A 17652-nucleotide genomic window follows, 5' to 3' on the forward strand; every position below is an offset into this window, starting at 1 on the left:
CAGTAACAACTATTGCCCCATAGCTACAGGGGGGAAGCCATGAAGAATGAAGACCCCTCCCCCCAAAACTACCAGCAGTTTCCAAGTTTGGGGAAGACCATGGGGCACCAAAGGAAGGTGGCCCCTGAGTGTGGAATGCTGGTGTGCAAAAAAGTCCTCGAAGGGCGGCTAGGTGGCGCAGTAAGTAAAGCACTGGCCCCGGAGTGAGTTCAGTTCCGGCCTCAGACACTTAACACCCACACAAAAAAAACTAGCTGTGTTACCTTGGGCAAGTTACTTAACCCCAATTGCCCTCCAAAAAAAAAAAGTCCTTGGAATCCCCTGGGATAAGGGCAGGGTGGCCTCTGCCCTGAGTGTTCCTAGGATGTCCTACCCTGTAGGTACAAGATAAATGCAGACAGCTCCTTGGTCCTTGGGAGTTTGCATGATGCTGGGATGAGAAGGATGGCTCCCTTCTTCCTAAGCAGCCCACTCCAGCTTCTGCCACTCCTCCAACAGCCTGAAGAAGTCAGGAGACAAAGGCCACTCCTAATGGTTTATTGCCAGTGTTACAAAGGTGGACACCAGGTCCGCTGGGTGGAAACCACACAGAAGTTTCAGAGACACACTGATGGTTTCTAGGGGGATGAGAGCGTGCTATCATCACTACACCCCTGAAGGGGGCAGGGGCTAGGCTAGGAGGGCTCTGAAAGGGCTGTAGTCACCTTCTCTTTCCATTCCACATATCCTGCCCAACCAGACCAACCTAGGCAGAGAGGAGCATCCATGGGCAGATGGGCGGGGGTGCGGGGGGTGGGCAGGGCAAGAAAGGAGGCCTGGCTTGACCTAACCCTGGGAAGTTCAACAAATGTGAGTGGTCTGAGAACTCATGTGAAGGGATAGCTGGCCTATGACTTCTTCCCAGGGGCCAGCCCCAAAGTGATCCCATATAGAACCTCCATCACATGCCTTTTTAGGTGACGATGATGGGAATTCCTGGGGTCCCTCTCAGCTGGGGCTGGGGACCGAGGGAGGTTTTGACACTTCTGGAGACCCCAGGCTAGGAGTGGGGGTGGCCTACTTCAGCTACCCATGGATTCCCTGATTGGAGAAAACCAACAGACCCTGAAGGAAGACGACTCAGCTTAATGAAGAGATGCTGGACCAGGTGTTGGAGACCTGACTTCTGGTTCCAGATCCATTTAAGAGCTGCACCACTTTCAGCATTTCCCTTGTCCAATGGGGACAATTCTACCTTGCTTACTTCCCAGGAGGACCTTCTGAGGATCAAAATGAGAAGGCATGGGCTTTTGTAAACTGTAAGGTGCTATACCTTTCTCTGTCATTGCCCCTGCTCTCTAGTGCCCTCCCTCCCAAATAAAAAAGTTACCCTGTGTCACCATCTCAAGGACTGGAAAGGAGGCTTTGTCCCAGCCTCAGAAAGTCAGCTTCCTCCACTCCAGCCCCAGCTGATCTAGAATGAGGTGGTGCCCTGTCGCACCCACCCTTCCACCCAGCCTTCCTTATCTGATGGACGAGGGAAGGCCCTGGCCCCAGCTTAGGTGGTCTGCTCTGCCCCTTTCCTGGCATGAGAGACATACTTGACACCAATTGCACCCCCTCCCCCCAACCCCTATCTAACCCTCCTGGCTTCACTAAGTCTGACCAGGATCTACAATGCATTATATTAGTGTGGCAGCTGAAGGAAAGGGAAGCCACTGGCCAATGTGGGGGAGACAGGGGAAAGACAAGGTCAGTGTTAGCGCTACAGAGACACAGTCTGGGGGACACAGGAACCACCAGCACTCAGTTTGGGGAGGGGGGCCCCATGTGAAGGTGGGATGGCACAGTGCTGAGCAGGGCTGTCCCCCTAGGGTGGGATATACTCATAATGGAGTCCCAGATTGGTAAAAAGTCATCAAGGAGACCTGGCAAGGTGTCTTCCCAAATAGAGGCAGCCCAGGGTAGGAAGACAGGTAGGCAGGCACTCCCCTTCTCCCTCACCGCCCCCAGACAGATGGGGTGGGGAGAGATGCTGCTCATGCTTTTTCCCTCCCCCATGCTAGGGTGGTGGTTGGGGGGGGTGTCCACAAAAACAGCAGAGGTCCTTTCGCCCCCCAGGCATGGGGTTGGGGAGACAAAGGAAGATCTGTGAAGGAGGCAGGGGCTCAGATCCTGCCATTCTCCAGGGACTGGTTCTCCTAGACTGAAGGAAGGGTGGAAGGGGGGAAGGGACAGAGGAAGGATGAGGCTCTTTGTAACCTTCCATCCAAAGGACTCACAATGGTGCCTCGCTTTTGCTCTATTCTGAAGGGAAGGGAGGGAGGTGGGAAGGACTGTCTGTCTTCTGGCTAACACCTTCCCCCGGTCCCAGTGGTCCTAGGGAATCCAGGGACAAGAGGAGGGTGGGGTTGGGGAGAAGAGAGAAGCTCTTTCCCAGTCTGTTGTCTTAGTCTGGATCTCTCTGCACAGCTTAAACAACAGTACAAATAGGGAAATAATAACACCACATACACACAGACATGACAAAACTGCACAGGACTGGGAGGGGTCACGCTTGGTCCGTGCAGCAAAAAAATGCCAGAGCCTGGCAATGGCTGCCCCTGGGCTCTCCCCCTGCCTTCTCCCTTCCCTCGAGTTCTTCCCCAGCCCCAGATGGGCTCCCCAGCACTTGGCCCACCTTCCCCAACTCGGGGTAGGTGGGCTCAAACTGGGGGTCCCCTGGTCCCCTCCCACCCTGGTGCTGCAGCTTAGGAGCCGATGATCTGGCCAGACCATGTCTCATGCTTAGTGTGGGGGGCCAGGTGGGTCAGGACCACCTCCACCGCCTGGAACTTCTGGTTTTTCGGCGGGATGGGGCACATCTTGTAGGTCACCTCGTCTCCCTCCACGGGCACATATTCCCCCTCGATGCTGTGGTTCAAATAAGAGAAAAGAAGGTCCTGAGACAAGTGAGGGAGGGGCCCAAGGCCCAAAGACAGGTGCTCTGAGCCCCAGGCTCTATAGGGCACCTCGCAAACGCTGAGGGAGGGCAGCTTCCCAGTCTTGCACCCACCACGAACACCAGAGGGGTTGGTCAGTGCTGCAGTCAAGCCCGGGTAGGAAGGACACAGCCACTTTAATGGTCCTATTTGGTAGTGCCTAAGGGTGGGGATTTTAGAGCACTCAGATACTAAAAAGAATGTGTAAATTCACTCCAAAATAGGTCCCTTCTTTAAAAATTAAATGCTTTTTTGCAAAAGAAATACTATGCTTGAATAACAATAATGACTTGCTTAGGTGTTTCTAAAACGGAAACTACAGTTAAGGGCATGAGCCCACACCCCCTCTCTCCCCCAGGACTTACTCAGACACGTGGACGAATATGTCCTCTGTGCCATTCTCTGGTGTGATGAAGCCATGGCCCTGCGAACGCGAAAACTGCTTGCAGACACCCTTGAACACAGGCCCAGCCGAGGCCCGAGCAGTGCTAGGAGGACAAAGAGAGAAGAAGGGGAGACCAGGGAGAGAGGGCGGGGAGAGAAACCTGAGAGGGCCCTCCAGAGCCAAGGCACAGAGAAAGCAGACGGGGACCCCATAGCGCAGGGGAGATGCCTGAGAGAGCAGAGGAAGCTATTAGGGAAAAGGCCCCATGACATTCCCAGTTATGGAGACTGGAGGGGAGAGGGAAGGAACCAGGCGCCTGGGGAGCCAGGTGAGAACCAGCTAGGAAGGGGAGGACCCAGAAAATCTGACTTTGAAACTCTCCTCGGCTAGCTATGTGATCTCAGGGTGGGGCAGGTAGGGGTAAAAAGCCTCTGGGAAAAGAGGTGACTGAACCAGATGAGGCCCCTTCCTTCTACCTCCAAACCCTTTGAGTGAAGCTAATGGTTTGTCTAAAATTCAGTCCCGGGGGGGGGGCGAGTTTCTTTTCCTCTTCTGTTCTCTCATTTAGTGATCTCAGATTCAGTTATCTCTATGAACATGATACAGCCCTGACCTCTCTCCTGAGCTCTTGAAAACTCTGCATGGCCAGTACCCCACAGACATTTGGAACTAGATCATCTTCCCTCCCAAACCCTTCCTGCTTCCCTGTTTCCTTGTTACTAACCAGGGCAACATCATCCCCCTGTTCCTCCAAGTTTCCAACATTCCCATCATTCTCAGCCTCTCTCTCTTGCCCAGCCCACAGATCTAATAAGTTGCCAAAATCTTGTAATTTCTTCCTCTAGACCTCTCCACTCACACAGCCACCACAGAGATCATCAACTCTAGCCTCTACTATTGGAATGAACTTTTCTATTTGGCCTCCCTGCCTCTGGGCACTGCCCACTCCAGCCCATCCTCTGCTCACCTGCCAAGATGATTTTTCTAATATCTGGGTCTGGCCATATTATTCCCCCCATCTCCAATAAACCCCAATGGTTCCCATTACCTACAAAACCAAATAGAAAGGCCTTTGTTTGGCATTTAAAACTCTTTAAAATACCTCTTCCTACCTCTCCAGTCTTGTCAAGTTTATTCCTCTTCACAGCCTCCGTACTGACCTGTTGGTATCTCTTGAACCCCTTGCTTCTTCTCCCCTCTCTGCATTTTTACTGGAAGTTGGTCAGTCTCTCATGCCTAGAGGGTTCTCCCTCCTGACCTCAGACTTCAAGAATCCCTAATTTCCTTCATGGTCTTTCCTGGCTTCCCCAGTTGCCATGCTGTCCCCTCCAAGGTTACCTCCCCTCTCTTCTCCTATGTTCTCTTTCATCTAGATTATGTGGCCCCCTTAAAGCAGAAGCTTCCTGAGGGCAGGACTACTTTCACCTTTCTTTGTATGTCTAGCACTTAGCACATACTAAGTACAGGAAATGCTTATTTGTTGATTGGTTGACATATGGACCTACTGGTGCCATCATTTTCCTAATTCTCTATGGACCACATTGCCAGAGAGGGACCTTGAACCCTGAACCTGAGGCAGGAGGAGGAAGCTGCATCAAGTGAGACAATTTTTACTTTTGTATCCCATAGAATGTAAATTCATGAGGGCATAAACTTTTTTTTGGTCTCTGTATGTCCACTACATGGAACACAGTAGGTATTTAATAAATGCTTCTTGATTCATGGATTTTATTTGGAGATTCTATGGAATAAGGAGACCAGAGATTCCAGGGAGGTCATCTGTGGTCTTCAGACCATTTATGAGGTAGATAAAAAGGTCACTGAAAAAGGAACTAGGACCTGTGACCTTGGAAAAGTCACCTAACTCCTTTGGGCCTCAGCTCTCTACTTTGTCAAAAGAGGGCTTAGCTGGAAGCTCTCTTCCTCCACCTCTGAAGTCTGGCTGAAATTCCCAAGAAATCCTTGAGATAGGAAGGTGGGGGATTCTTCTACCCCAATCCTATCTAGGAAGTCCTTGGATGGACCACAACTCTGCCAGGCAGACCCAATGCTTTTTCCCAGGCTTCCAGGGGGAAAGGGAGAGAGAAGAGTCAGGATTGGCCAGTCTGTATACTCACGCAGAATAGGTCCTGGTTCTCTTGGTAGGGAGGGGGCTGGGCAGGTCTCTGAGCAGGAGATTGCTGCCCCGGTCCCAGATCCGGCTCCCCTCTCGGTGGAAAGGGAAGGTGGGCCAGACAGGGGACTTGGGGGAGTGCAGAGGAGGCACTACCGGGGGCGAGGTGGACTCAGAGGACATGGCGGAGAAACCCAGTGGGCAGGGGTGTCTTCTGGGAGTGGAGTAAACAGGGATGAAATTCAATAAAACAGATCTCTGCAGAGTATGGGTGGGCCCCCCAAAACTTCCTGGAGGTGCTTCAGTCTAAAAGGGAAGAGACAGAGTCAGAGGAACAATATGAAATAATTGTATCTTGCTGAAGGACAGACTGGGCTGACAGAGTCTTTGCTCTAGATTCCTTAGGGGCAGGGTGAGTCAGGAGGTGACACTTAGTCTCCTGAGTCAGCACCAAGCCTGGGAGAAGCTGAGGGGGCCAAGCTGTTATTGGGCTGGGAGGAAGGGAGCAGAGGTTGGCATCAGTCATTAACCACAACCTTGTCTAGCTCCTTACATAAACACACCTGTCACCCAGCCACCTACCTCCCAGGGACACCACCCATGAATGTCCTGAGGTGGGCACTGCTGTCAGCTGGCCACACGGCGTCACTGGATGGCCACCAAAGCTGGGATGTGCCTCCAGCTGTGAAGGTGCGTCCATGGGGAGAAACCCAGCAATTCCCCTGTCCCCAGAGGGAGAAAATCATCAGTTTTTCTGCCCTCCGCCTCCAGGGCTACCCAAGCAGGGTGGCAGAAGGTGCCAGCTTCCAGGGAAGGATGGCAGTCTCCATCTCAGGACCCTGGGGCCATGATCCCAGCCTGGGCAGCTAGCTGATTCCATCCTCCTCAAGGGCAGAGGAGACAACCAGGCAACTGTGGGTGAGGGAAAATCACCCAGGGGACCCGGGAAGAGCAGCTCTGCAGCTAACTCTCTGTATGGCATTGGGCAAGTCACTAAATCCCCAAGCTTTAGTTTTCCTCTGTGAAATGGGGAGGATATCTACATACCCACCTCACCTGCAGGGTGATTGGGGAGCTTGAAAAAGATAATGGGTGTAAAGTGCATAGTAAACTTTGAAATGCTATACAGAAATGCCAGCAATTGTTTGTAATAACACATTAATATTATTATTGGAAGGTCCACAGCCTTAGAGCTAGAGGGCACTTGAGAGGTCAGGGAGTCACCTGTGAAGAGACTGAGGCCTGGGAGATCAAGGTCACCCAGGAGAGCTGTGCAACAGCTCATTTTTCTCCTCACAACACCAAATCGAATGTTTATGGAGATGGGCTATGAGATGGGGAAGGTTCCTGGCTGTAGCCCTGATTCACCCTCTCTTCTAGGAAGAGCGATCTGCTTCTCTTCTTTCCCCACTCCCCCGCCCCAGCCCTGCCTTGTCCCCACCCCCTGCTGTCTGCGACCCCACCTTGCCAGCCCCTACTGCTGTTATTCCCGGGCATCAGCCGTGTGCCAGGCAGTGACAGACAGTGCCAGGAGGCAGCATTCTCCCCAAGGGGGATGGGGGGGAACAGCGTGCACCAGTGGGGCCAGAGGAGTCTCAGATGTTTTTGAGCTCAGCCCCCAGCCCTCCCACCTCTTGCCACCAGGGGAGAGAAGCTGCTATTTCTGCTGCCAGATTTCTGCCCTCACTGGGGACCCCACAGGGGCTGTCAGCAGTGAAAGATGTGACAGACGCTCCAGGGAGAAGCAGCTGCCAGCTGCCTTGGCACCCCCCCTTTCCCTTTCCCTCCCCTCCTTATTGCCCTTCTTCTCACCTCCCCTTCCTTCCTCTCTTCCTACTTCTCTTCTTCCTCCCCTCTTCTCTGCTCTTTTCTCCTTTCCTCCTGTTCTCACCCTCCCCACACCTCTTCTCTCTTTTTCCTCTCTTTTCTTCCTCTCTCCTTCTACTCTTCTCCTCTCCACTCTCCTCCCCTCTTTTTTTCTCCTCTCCTCTCATCCTCTCATTTTTCCCCTTAGCAGAGTCCATAAGTCAGAGGAGATAAGACAGGGACAGGGGGAAGCAATTCTGTTAGAGGATGGGGGTTAGAGGAGAAAAGAACCCTGGATTTGGAATGAGAAGACCAGGTTTGAAGCCTGTGCTCTTGGGCAAATCATTTGGCCTGCTTAAGCATGTAGGGTCCTGCCCTCCCTGCCTTGGTTATTGACAAAATAAAGTGAGGCTCCCAGAGATTTTTAGAATGGGGACCACAGATCTTTTCTGTCCCCAACAGGATGTCCCCTGCCTGGGCACGCTGGCTCTCTATCCTGTGTAGCCCTTCCTGTCTCTTGCCTGAAAAGCTTTCAACGTGATTTTTTTTTTCCTCCTCAATACTCCTTCCCCTTGATCCTTACTGAAATTCCAAAGGTCAAGGTGGTGAGAGCAGCCTTCAGCACCTCCCCAGGGTGGGACAGGACGGTGGGAGACAGAGTCAGGATCTTCCTCAGTCCCTATTTCCCTATCAGGGTGGGTAGGGGATAAGCAAAGACTACAAAGAAACATTCATTACCATTTCCCTCATTCACTTCCCCAGGGGGAGAAGCCCCAAACAACCACACCACCACTCAGTTTTTCTCCAACTTCCCAACTCCCTTCCCTCACTATGTTCCTCCAAGGAGGTGGAGGTGGGGTAGAATAGAAGATAATAAGACCACTTGGGGAGGACAGTCTCACCCCCGGGAGTTGGTAGGGGTAAAAGAATTGGAGGTGGTGAGTGGAGGGTGGGTTACAGTTGGTTTGCCATCTTTCCCCCAAGGAGGTGATGAAAGGACCACCATAGGGATCAAGGGACAACCAATGACCTCCTCATTGCTCTACAAAGCAGACAATGGCCTTGGTTGACCCCCTCCCTCCATAAGTGTTGCTGTTAGGTAAGCTAAGGGCAGAGGGAGCTGGACATGAGGCTCAAATGCTCATATCCTTTCACCCCTGCCCCTCCCCTCAATCTCTTCCATCCTCTGCAGTGGCTACCAGGACACAGGTCCGAGACCACAGACTGAAGGACTCTGAAGGCTGTGATCCTGACCTGAGTCTCAGAGGTTGTAAAGATGGCTGGTTCAGCTCTGTAACCTTAGAGATCCAGGCAGGGCTAGACCAGAACCAGGGACAGCTCCTCACCTAATTCTACCCTTCGACATGTTCCCCCAAGGGCTCTCACCCACTGATTCGCCTTTCTCATCACCCCACCCCCCTTCCCCTGCAATGCAGCACTGGGTTCTGCATTTGGCAGTTGAGGCTGAGGAGGAGGGTTGCACTGGGATGCAGCTTTGAAAAGTGCTTTGAGATCCGACAGATCATTCAAGATGCCTGAAAAGGAAAAAGCCAATGTTCTAGCTCAGGTCATCTGAAACCTCCAGATTTCTCCATGCCTCTGCTGATTTCTCCTGCTCATACTGGCTGCCATTAAATTGCCAGATCAGAGGAAAACTTCCCCCAAGAATAAAAACCCCGTTTTTAAGATTCTCTTCTCTCCCCACAGGAAAACCTGTGGCCAATGATGAGACCAGGGCAGAGTCAGCAGGGCAGCTGCCCTGGAGAGGCAGCTGTTTAATAGAAAATGCTCTGGATTTGGAATCACAAGAACTGGGCTTTAGAACTGGGTGCATGACTGTGGGCATATTATTTTACTTTGGTTTAGTGCCTTGGTTTGCTCTTCCGTAGGGGGTGGTGATGGTGGTGGTAATAATACTTGCAGCAACAACCTCACAGCATTAGAGTGAGGAAAGTGTTTTGTAAGGCACATGAGAACCAGGGAGGACACAAGACAGGAAGAGGAGGGCTGAACAGAAGACAAGGGGCTGGACCCGGTGATCTCTCACATCCCTTCCAACAGAGAATCTAGGATTCTAGGATAAGATAGGAAGGAGGCCAAAGGTCTTGGTTCAGAAATAAGCTAGGGGGAAACAGAAGCTAGGGCTAGGACTTAGGGGGTTGATCCGAGATTTGAATGTAGGGGTCTTCCTGCAGCAGACACTTTTCTTTATGTATCACAGACCCCTTTGGAAAGTTGATGAAGCCTACAGATCAGTGATTCTACAAATTGTTTTTTTCATATCCACAAAATAAAATGCAGAACATTACAAACAGATCAATTATGTTGAAATACAGTTATATGTGTATATATATAAATATATAAAATGATATAGTTATATAACATAATAACATATCATATATATCATATAAATATATTTCATAGAGCCCTAGTTAAGAAACCCCACTTTGAGGGCATTGTCCAGGCAGGAAGAAGCACTGGGAACTAATGTTGTCCTAACTCTGACCCTCCTGAGTGCCACTCTCTGTCTTAGACTTCCTGATTCTCTCCTGAGTTCAGAACGAGCACAGTCTATGTTCCTATCACTTCAGGTCTCCAGGCAGGCAATGATCCCCTGCTTGGTACTTCATGGAAATCAAGTCAAACCCATAAGAATTGAAGTAAGTGCCTCATCCTACTTTATAAAGTTAGCATTTTCCAAAGGAAGTTTTGCTAAGAAACTAAGGAATCTCACAGGGCATAAAAAATGTCAAGATCGAAGAGGACAGATGAGAGTTCAATGCTCTTCCCTTCTCCTCATTTGGGGAACACCTATTAATATAAAAGCCACTGGAGTTCAGTCTTTGGGCACCTTTTTGCTCCTCTTCAGGAAAGAACCTGTCATAAGAGGTTTGTACCTATCCGTTGGGTAAGCAGAACAACAGATGACTGAGGTTTTTCCCAGCTGGAGAAATAATTATAGTTTATCATAATACACTCCCACTTCCATAGCATTTTCTGGTTTATGAGGTGTATGTTTAACAACCTTTCTGTACAGCAGGTAGTACACATATTCTTGTCCCCATTTTATAGATGAGAAAACTGAGGTCCAGAAGAATTAAGTAGCTTGCCCTGGGTCACATGGCTAGTAAGAATCTATACTCAGGTCCTCTGATTCCAAGGACAAGGCTTTACCCAGCCTGTCCTCACTGCTATTGGGTCAACTCTTCTAGTGCCCAGCCTACTTGTGAAGGTTATAAGTGAGGATTTTGGTATCTCTGAAGTCCAGGAAAGTGGCCTATAGTTGGGGACAAGAAGGTAATAGAAAGCACCAGGTTAGGGAATGAGCATTGCCCTCATGGACAGAAGACCCAAGGTCAAGTTCTGCCTAACAAAGGACTTACCCTGCCTAAGCCTCAGTTTCTTTCTCTATCAAAATAAAGGCATTGGACCAGATGACTGGTTCTAGCTCTGATTCAGTGAAAGCCTGAAGGCCAGAAGCTCAGGGTCTGGTCTTCTCTTACATTCATTTGTAGTGCCAGACACAGAGCAAATACGTGTTCACCAAACTTCTGATTGATGGAGGGACTGATGGAAAAAGGAGGTGGACAGAATCACCCCTTCAAAGTCTCAGCACAGAAGTCATTGGTGCCGATAATGCCTGAGGGGCTGGAGATGGACATGTGCCATTTAGTAGGATGGGGTAGCAAGGAGGGGACAGCAGGCAGGGAGGGGCTGTTTGGGGACTGAGCTCACTGTCCCAGGGAATAGGGTCCCAGGAAAGCACAGGAGTCACCTCCAACCCACAGAATCCCTCCTGCTGGAGTACATTCTGGTAGACAGAGGGGGAACACATCACAGGGGAAAGAGGACTGGATTGGGAGGCAGAAGACCAGATCTGTAAGTTATGTGACCTAGGCCAGTCACATTTCCTCATCGACAAAATGGTAGATGTTATCTTGTAAATAACCTCAAGGGTTCCTTCCTTCCCTGTATCCCATGACCCTAGCTGTGTGGCCATGGGCTAGCTCCTCGACCTTTCTGAGTCCAAGTTCTATGATCTTCAAAATATAATGCTACTGAGACTGGATATTTCATAGGATTATTGTGAAGAAAGTCTTGCAAGCTGTAAAGCAGACTAGAAATTTGAGTGCTTATTATTATGTGATGAGGACAGAGCTAGGAGATAAAGGGCTACTCTCCATCCTGGATTCCTTGTCTAGTCACTGCCCTGACCCTCAGACCTGAGAGGGGAAGGGAGGCAATATTGCCCTCCTTGTAAGGGCTTGGCCAGGCTAAGTCAGTCCCATTGTCATGGGACCCCATGTGGATGGAAGGGGATGCAAAAGCTTCCCAGGGGAACTGAGATCAGGTGTGCCACTGATCTCACTTGGTGATTTCAGCCTATTTTTGGCTAAGTAGGAAAGCCATGTTAAGAAATGCCAGGTGGCTTCTACCGATTTTCCTAGGAAGGGCATGTTTCCTCCATGGTCCTTCTCTAGCCCTGGAAAACGGCATGGATAGCAGGATTCATGAGTCAGACCAAAAGAGACCTTGAAGACAAACTCACCCAGCCCCTTCATCTTTGAGAGGAGGAAGCAGATCTGGCGAGGCTAAGGGCTTTGTCAAAGTCACAGGACTGGTAAATGATAGAGCTGGGGTTGCTACCAAGGTCTTCTGGGTGGATCCTTTGCAAAACCAATGCCCTTTCTAATGCACTGAGAGGTAGAACCACATGGAGATATACATATGTATGTAGAGATGGATGGATGGATATTATATGTGTATGTATATATGCTTGTATATATATAGATGTAGATGTATATAGATGGAAGGAAAAATACTGAAGCTGAAATTTAAATACTTTGGCCACATGATGAGAAGACAGGACTCATTAGAACAGACACTCATCCTGGGAAAGATTGACGGCAAAAGGAAAAGGAGATGGCAGACAGTGAGATGGATAGATGGTGTCACAGAAGCTATGAATGTGAGCTTGGACAGACTTCGAGAGATACAGGAGGCTAGAAGGACCTGGTGTGCTAGGGTCCATGGGGGTCCCAAAGAGTCCAGCAAAACTGATTAACTGAACAACAATAAAGTGTGTATATATGTGTGTGTCAATAGATAGATATAGACACACACACTTGTGTGTATGTGTGTGGAGAGAGAGGTATATATACACATTTGTGTGTGTCTCTATCTTTCTCCCTATACACACATATGTGTGTGTATGTGTGTGTGTGTATTTGTGACCCCATGGACCATAGCACACCAGGCCCTTCTGCTAGTTGGACAGGACTGAACAACAACGATAGATAGATAGATATACACATATATACATACACACACATAGAAACACATAGAAATTGAGATCAGGGGACAGAGAGAAAGGGGAAGACTTTAGCTGGAGATACATCCTCTGGGGCAGGTGTCAAAAGTCCTTCAGCACAGACATAGGGAGGATTAGTGAACAGACCATAGATTTTTTTTTTAGACCAGAAAGGGATCTTAGAAATAGCCTAATTTGACTTCATTGCATAGAGGGGAAAATCGAGGGTCAGAGATGTGAGGGGAGGTGACCTGCCCAAGGTCACACCAAACAATGTTTCAGACCCAGGCCTTCCATCCATGTGCATTGCAGTCCCATTATGGGTGAACTGGAGAGTCAGGACTCCTGGGTTCTATGCTGGTGACTCAGGCAGGAACTTTGAATGAGTCACTTGCCATCTCTGCAGCTTAAAAATAACAGCAATAAGAAAACAAATACCCCCTCCATGATAAGAAGGGCCCAGCCTCATGCTGACATAATTGGAGGGTAATTACCAGGCTTGGGTAAAAATAATACAAGATAAAGACTTAGGGCAGGGAAAGGGGCTTTCCAAAGGTCCCAGGTCTGCCCAGGGGCTGGCCCAGGGGAGCAGGAGGATCCCTGGCTTTCCCCCTTTGGATCCCACCTCCTGGCAGGCCCAGCCCTACAGTTTCACCTTAAAAATATAATCAGAAGCAGATGCATCTCCTGGCAGTGAAGGTGACCTAATTACAATCAAGTTCCTTTTGTGGGGTGGAGGTGGCAGTTACGTGACCAAGCAATGCCACAGGAGCTGGAATTTGGGGTCTGCCTGCCCCAAGACCCCTTGTTCATCCTCTAGACTCGGAACCTGGGTTTCCCTGGTGCCCTGGCAAATAGAGGCTGGGAAGGGAGTATCAGGATGATGAGGCCTTCAAAGCGAGGAGACCTGAGTTCAAATCCTAGCCCTAGCATGCACTGGCTATGTAACCAGTCTGAGCTTCTGTTTCCTCATCTTCGTAAACCTTAAGGCACTAATAGCATTTATATGACCCTTAAAGGTTTGCAAATAGAACATTTAAAAATGATATATCACCTGATCCACACAACAACCCTGGGAGGGAGGTGATGTTTTTATTCCCATTTCATGGATGAGGAGACTGAGGCTGAGGGATGAGGTTAAATGATTTGCTCAGGATGACCCAGCTAGGAAGTAGCTAAGGCTTGATTTGAGCTCCAGTCTTGATTTCAGGCCCATCCTCTGTCCACTAAGGTACCACCTTGCTCTGTCTATAGAAATGTGAACTGTTATTATTAATTTATAATAATCTGAAGAATGTTAACATCGGGAACATTCAATTACAACATATACTCTCTTAGCCTTCCCAGATAATAGCTCACAGGTCTAGTGCCATTTAAGGTGGACAAAGTACTTTGCAAACATCTTCGGCTCACAACAGCCCTGAGAGAGATCACTGCCATCATTACAGCAACATGTAGGATAATAGAGAGATACAGAAAATCAAGCTCTTTACCATTGACAGGACAGACCCTATTCTGCTCCTTTGGGACGATGGGAGCTTTCTTGGGCATGCCAGGAAGACAAGAGGTGGAGGCCTCCCAGCTCTGGGATCTCTGCTTTTGATCTCACCGTAGCAGGCTGCAGGATCTTCCAGCTGGGAGAGACCATAGAGGCCAGCGAGTCCAACCCTATCATTTTAGGGATGGGGAAGCTGAGACCCGGAGGGGAGAAATGAGGAGCCCCGGGGCACACAGAGAGTTAATATCACAAGCAGAGCTGAAATCCAGGTATCCTGACTCCCATCGCTGGTACACTGTTCTGTGCTGTCTTTGTGGCTAGTGTCTGAAACTCCATCCGAGAGCCCATTTTCCTGGTCAGGAGTAATGGAGAGGGAGAACGAGCCCCCACCAGCTCTCCTGGACCACTTTTGTGCTCTCGGCTGCCGGGCAAACAGGGCCCTCTCGAGTCCTTACCCTTCCACGGGGCCCGCCCACCTCCACCCAACTCTCATCTTTGGGGAGGCTGGGTGGCCCTACCCCAGCTGGCCATATCTAAGGTTTCTCCTGTTCTACGGCTACTTGGCCTCCCCAACCCTGATTCAGATCTCCTCGGGAGATCAGCATTCCCAAGCCTTTTTGCTAGTGTGTGAGGATACACTTCAAGTCCCCACCCCCATAACCACCCCTAGGGATCTCCTTCTCCCCTCAAAATGAGCATCCGTGGAACATTCCATAGAACCCAACAAACGCTTCTGGTTAAGGGCCCCTTCCTAAAGCTACTTGGTATAGCCTGGCTTTAGGCTAGAGAAGACTATCCTGGCCTCTACCATTCCTTATAAAGGGAGGCATCGTCATCATCCCCCCCGCCCCCCAAGCCCAGTCTCAGTCATTTGCTTTATGCGGTTTAATTTGTTAGGCTGAGGGATGGAGAAGGGAGAAAGGGATTGAAAATAGTTTTTTGCAGGGGTTTTGGATGCTCTTGATATGGGAGGAAGCAAAATAAGGGGGTATTGGGAAGGGAGTAGAGATGGCCAGAATTTAGGAGAAGGAAAGAAGCTGGGATGAGGAGGCATGGTCTGGGGAAAAACCATCTCCATCCCCCATCAGAGTCGGCGCTCGCTGTTTCCCAGGGTGATTACCCTAATAGATTGTAGCCAGTCTAGTGTGATGCAATGAGTTGCAAATTTATAGGATTAAATAAAGAGGTGGCCCTCCCCCCACATCCCACTTCCTCCTCCTCCTCCCACCCCCCTTAGACAAATCTGTCACATCAACAGCCAGACTAGACTTATTATTGTTCTCTGCCTGCTTGCTTGCCTTCTCTCTCTCTCTGCCTCTTCTCTCTCTCTGCCTCTTCTCTCTCTCTGTCTCTCTCTCTGTCTCTGTCTCTCCCCCTGCCCTGCATTTTTCTCCCCCTTTTCTTCTATGAAGATCAGAGAACTCTGCAGTCTCGAAGCTTTGTAGAAATGTTCTCTCCTCCGTGGGTGCCGATGAATGCTCCTTTCTCTTTCTGACTAGCTTGCCTGCACTGAGTTCCCATAGTCAGAAGGTTAGACATGAGCATCCTTCCTCCCTGAGAGTCAGACGTTCAGCTCGGAACTAAACAGAGCCTTGGCTCCACAGTCTGTCTTACCCCAATGGGGTAGGTTCTTGGGACCATCGGGGGCTCAGTCAGGTCTCCAGAGAGAACTGAACCCCTGTGGCTGTCAAGGTAGAAAGCATCAGAAAAGGTCCGTGGAGACCACTGTATTAGATGTAGGAAAGAGGCCACCTCTACCCGGCTGGGGGTGGGGGTTACAAGGACAGAATAACATGGAGTCATCTCTCCTCTCTGTTAATTACCCCAATTATCCTCATCACACACACGCACAAAAAACAGAAGCAATGGTATAAGTGCCCCAGTCCTTGGTCCCGTGCCTGAGCAGCCTCCCCATCTGCCCCTCCCCCTTAGCCCCAAATTCAGGAGCCCTGAATTCACCCTCAGTAGAAAAGAACAATTACTGCCCTTGCCTTCCTCCATCCCCCCAGACCCCACTCCCCATGATTGTTAGCATCGGCTGGTGCTTGCCCTAGTATTTCTTTTGAGGGGACTTGCTTTCCCCTTCCTCAGGGAGAAGGGCACTCCTGACTCATGCCAAGCTTCCATCCCAGCCCTCCATCCAGCTGCCTAGCATCCACCCCAGACAGACACAAAATTATGCTTCTAAAGGAAATGGGGCGGGGGGGGGGGGCAGGGATTAGGTGCTGAGGGGTTTTCATTCCTATCTTTAGCCTCTCCTTCAAAGACCAGCATGATCTATGGCCCCTGGGGACTAGCCCCACAGACATTACTTCCCAGCTCCCACCAAGGTCCCAGCCTCCCTGCCCCCCCCCCCCCATCAGTGCCAAATGGTCATCCATCTCCCGGCAGCTGGCTTACCTTGGGCTGTGGGATCAGGCTGCTCCCCCTTCTTCTTCTTTTGTACCCCTGTTTCTGAGAGCTGGCAGGCAAAAGATGGACTTAAGCTATTAGGGGTGCGTGTGTGTGTGAGAGAGAGAGAGAGCATGCAGCACCCCAGAGCGTGAACTCATACTCACACACATCCACTCCTTCCTCCTGACGTCAGGGGGCTGAGTAGGGAGCAGGTGGGAGGGATTAGGATGGGAACTTGGACTCTGGCTTAAAGAGACATCAGGACCTTTCTTGTCCTTCTTCAGCCCAGGTTGCTGATGGAGTCTGGGAAGGAGCCGCCCCAGAAGCCTCTGGGGCGTCCTCAGGCCCCTGTAGCAGGGTGACAGGGCTACCAGTGACACATAGGAGGAGCATCTTCTGGACTCTGACATGTCTTTTTTTGGAAAGTAGATTTTATTGCATGAGTCGTGGATAATTCACCAGGCAGGTCAGATGAAGGAAGACGCTAAAAGGCACTTGCCACCTTTGTGTTAATTAGCTGCACTGGGGAAGGGAGAGGTCTGGGCTTAGGGGACTTTGGTACCAGAATGGCCAGAAGCCCTCACCCTGACCAGGCCTGGCTGCCTGCTTGTCATATGCTCTGAAATAGTATCATGAGGGTGGACCACTGGGTCTAAGGTGACCCCAAGAGCTCCCTTCAGGGACCAGCTCAAGACTTAAGTTCTTCAAGAGGCCTCTCCTAATGGTTAGTGCCTTCAGCTCGGAAATTACATTGTGTTTATTTTGTACAATACCCTGTATTTACTTATCTGGGGCATCAGAGCTGGAAAATGCCTCTGAGGACATCCAGGCCAACCTGTCCCCAAATAGAAATCTCTTCTTTGACATTCCTGATAAGGGACCCAGCAGCCTCCACTTACAAGGACCTGCCTGCTTCCCAAAGAAGTCCTGGCCATTTGGGGGCAAACCTTAATTTTAGGGAATTTCCCTTCACATTGAGCTAAAATGTGTCCCTTCAACTCTACATCCACCCCTCTGTGTAATGAACTTCCTCAGTGCTGTCCAGGATGTTCCCATTCTCCCAGGCACCCAGTTTTATAATCAAAGCCATCCTTTACATTCATGCTAAGTCCCTCTACAACATCTTTCCTCTCTGTCTCTTTCTCTCTACTGACACTGGCTCCCTGCCTGGTCCAGGCACCTGTC

The 17652-nt window shown here is 50.1% G+C and overlaps 1 protein-coding gene across 3 annotated transcripts; it reads right to left on the bottom strand.

Moving 5' to 3' along the window:
* Positions 1–521: 521 nt before the first annotated feature.
* CSDC2 (cold shock domain containing C2) lies at positions 522–16811 on the bottom strand. Of its 3 annotated transcripts, XM_069099429.1 has the most exons (6): positions 16632–16811; positions 16474–16534; positions 6041–6180; positions 5463–5764; positions 3326–3448; positions 522–2892 (listed from the first exon to the last, which is right to left on the bottom strand). In XM_069099429.1, exons 4-6 carry the CDS (start codon positions 5639–5641, stop codon positions 2730–2732), a joined length of 465 nt encoding a protein of 154 aa, XP_068955530.1. In that variant the 5' UTR covers positions 5642–5764; positions 6041–6180; positions 16474–16534; positions 16632–16811; the 3' UTR covers positions 522–2729. The 3 variants fall into 3 exon arrangements, with proteins under 3 accessions (XP_068955530.1, XP_068955531.1, XP_068955529.1); XM_069099430.1 differs by lacking the exon at positions 6041–6180; XM_069099428.1 differs by having other exon boundaries at positions 16474–16811.
* Positions 16812–17652: the final 841 nt, after the last annotated feature.

Source organism: Petaurus breviceps, unplaced genomic scaffold (assembly GCF_028583685.1).
Source record: "Petaurus breviceps papuanus isolate PSGF00001 unplaced genomic scaffold, PetGlider_PUasm1.0 379, whole genome shotgun sequence".
Taxonomy (NCBI): Eukaryota; Metazoa; Chordata; class Mammalia; order Diprotodontia; family Petauridae; genus Petaurus; species Petaurus breviceps.

Coding starts and splice junctions, on each gene's coding strand:
- CSDC2 (XM_069099430.1), bottom strand. CDS start 5,641: ATGTCCTCTGAGTCCACCTCGCCCCCGGTAGTGCCTCCTCTGCACTCC. Junction 3,449..5,462: donor AGAACCAGGACCTATTCTGC/GTGAGTATACAG, acceptor TTGTCCTCCTAG/CACTGCTCGGGCCTCGGCTG. Junction 2,893..3,325: donor ATATTCGTCCACGTGTCTGA/GTAAGTCCTGGG, acceptor TTTGAACCACAG/CATCGAGGGGGAATATGTGC.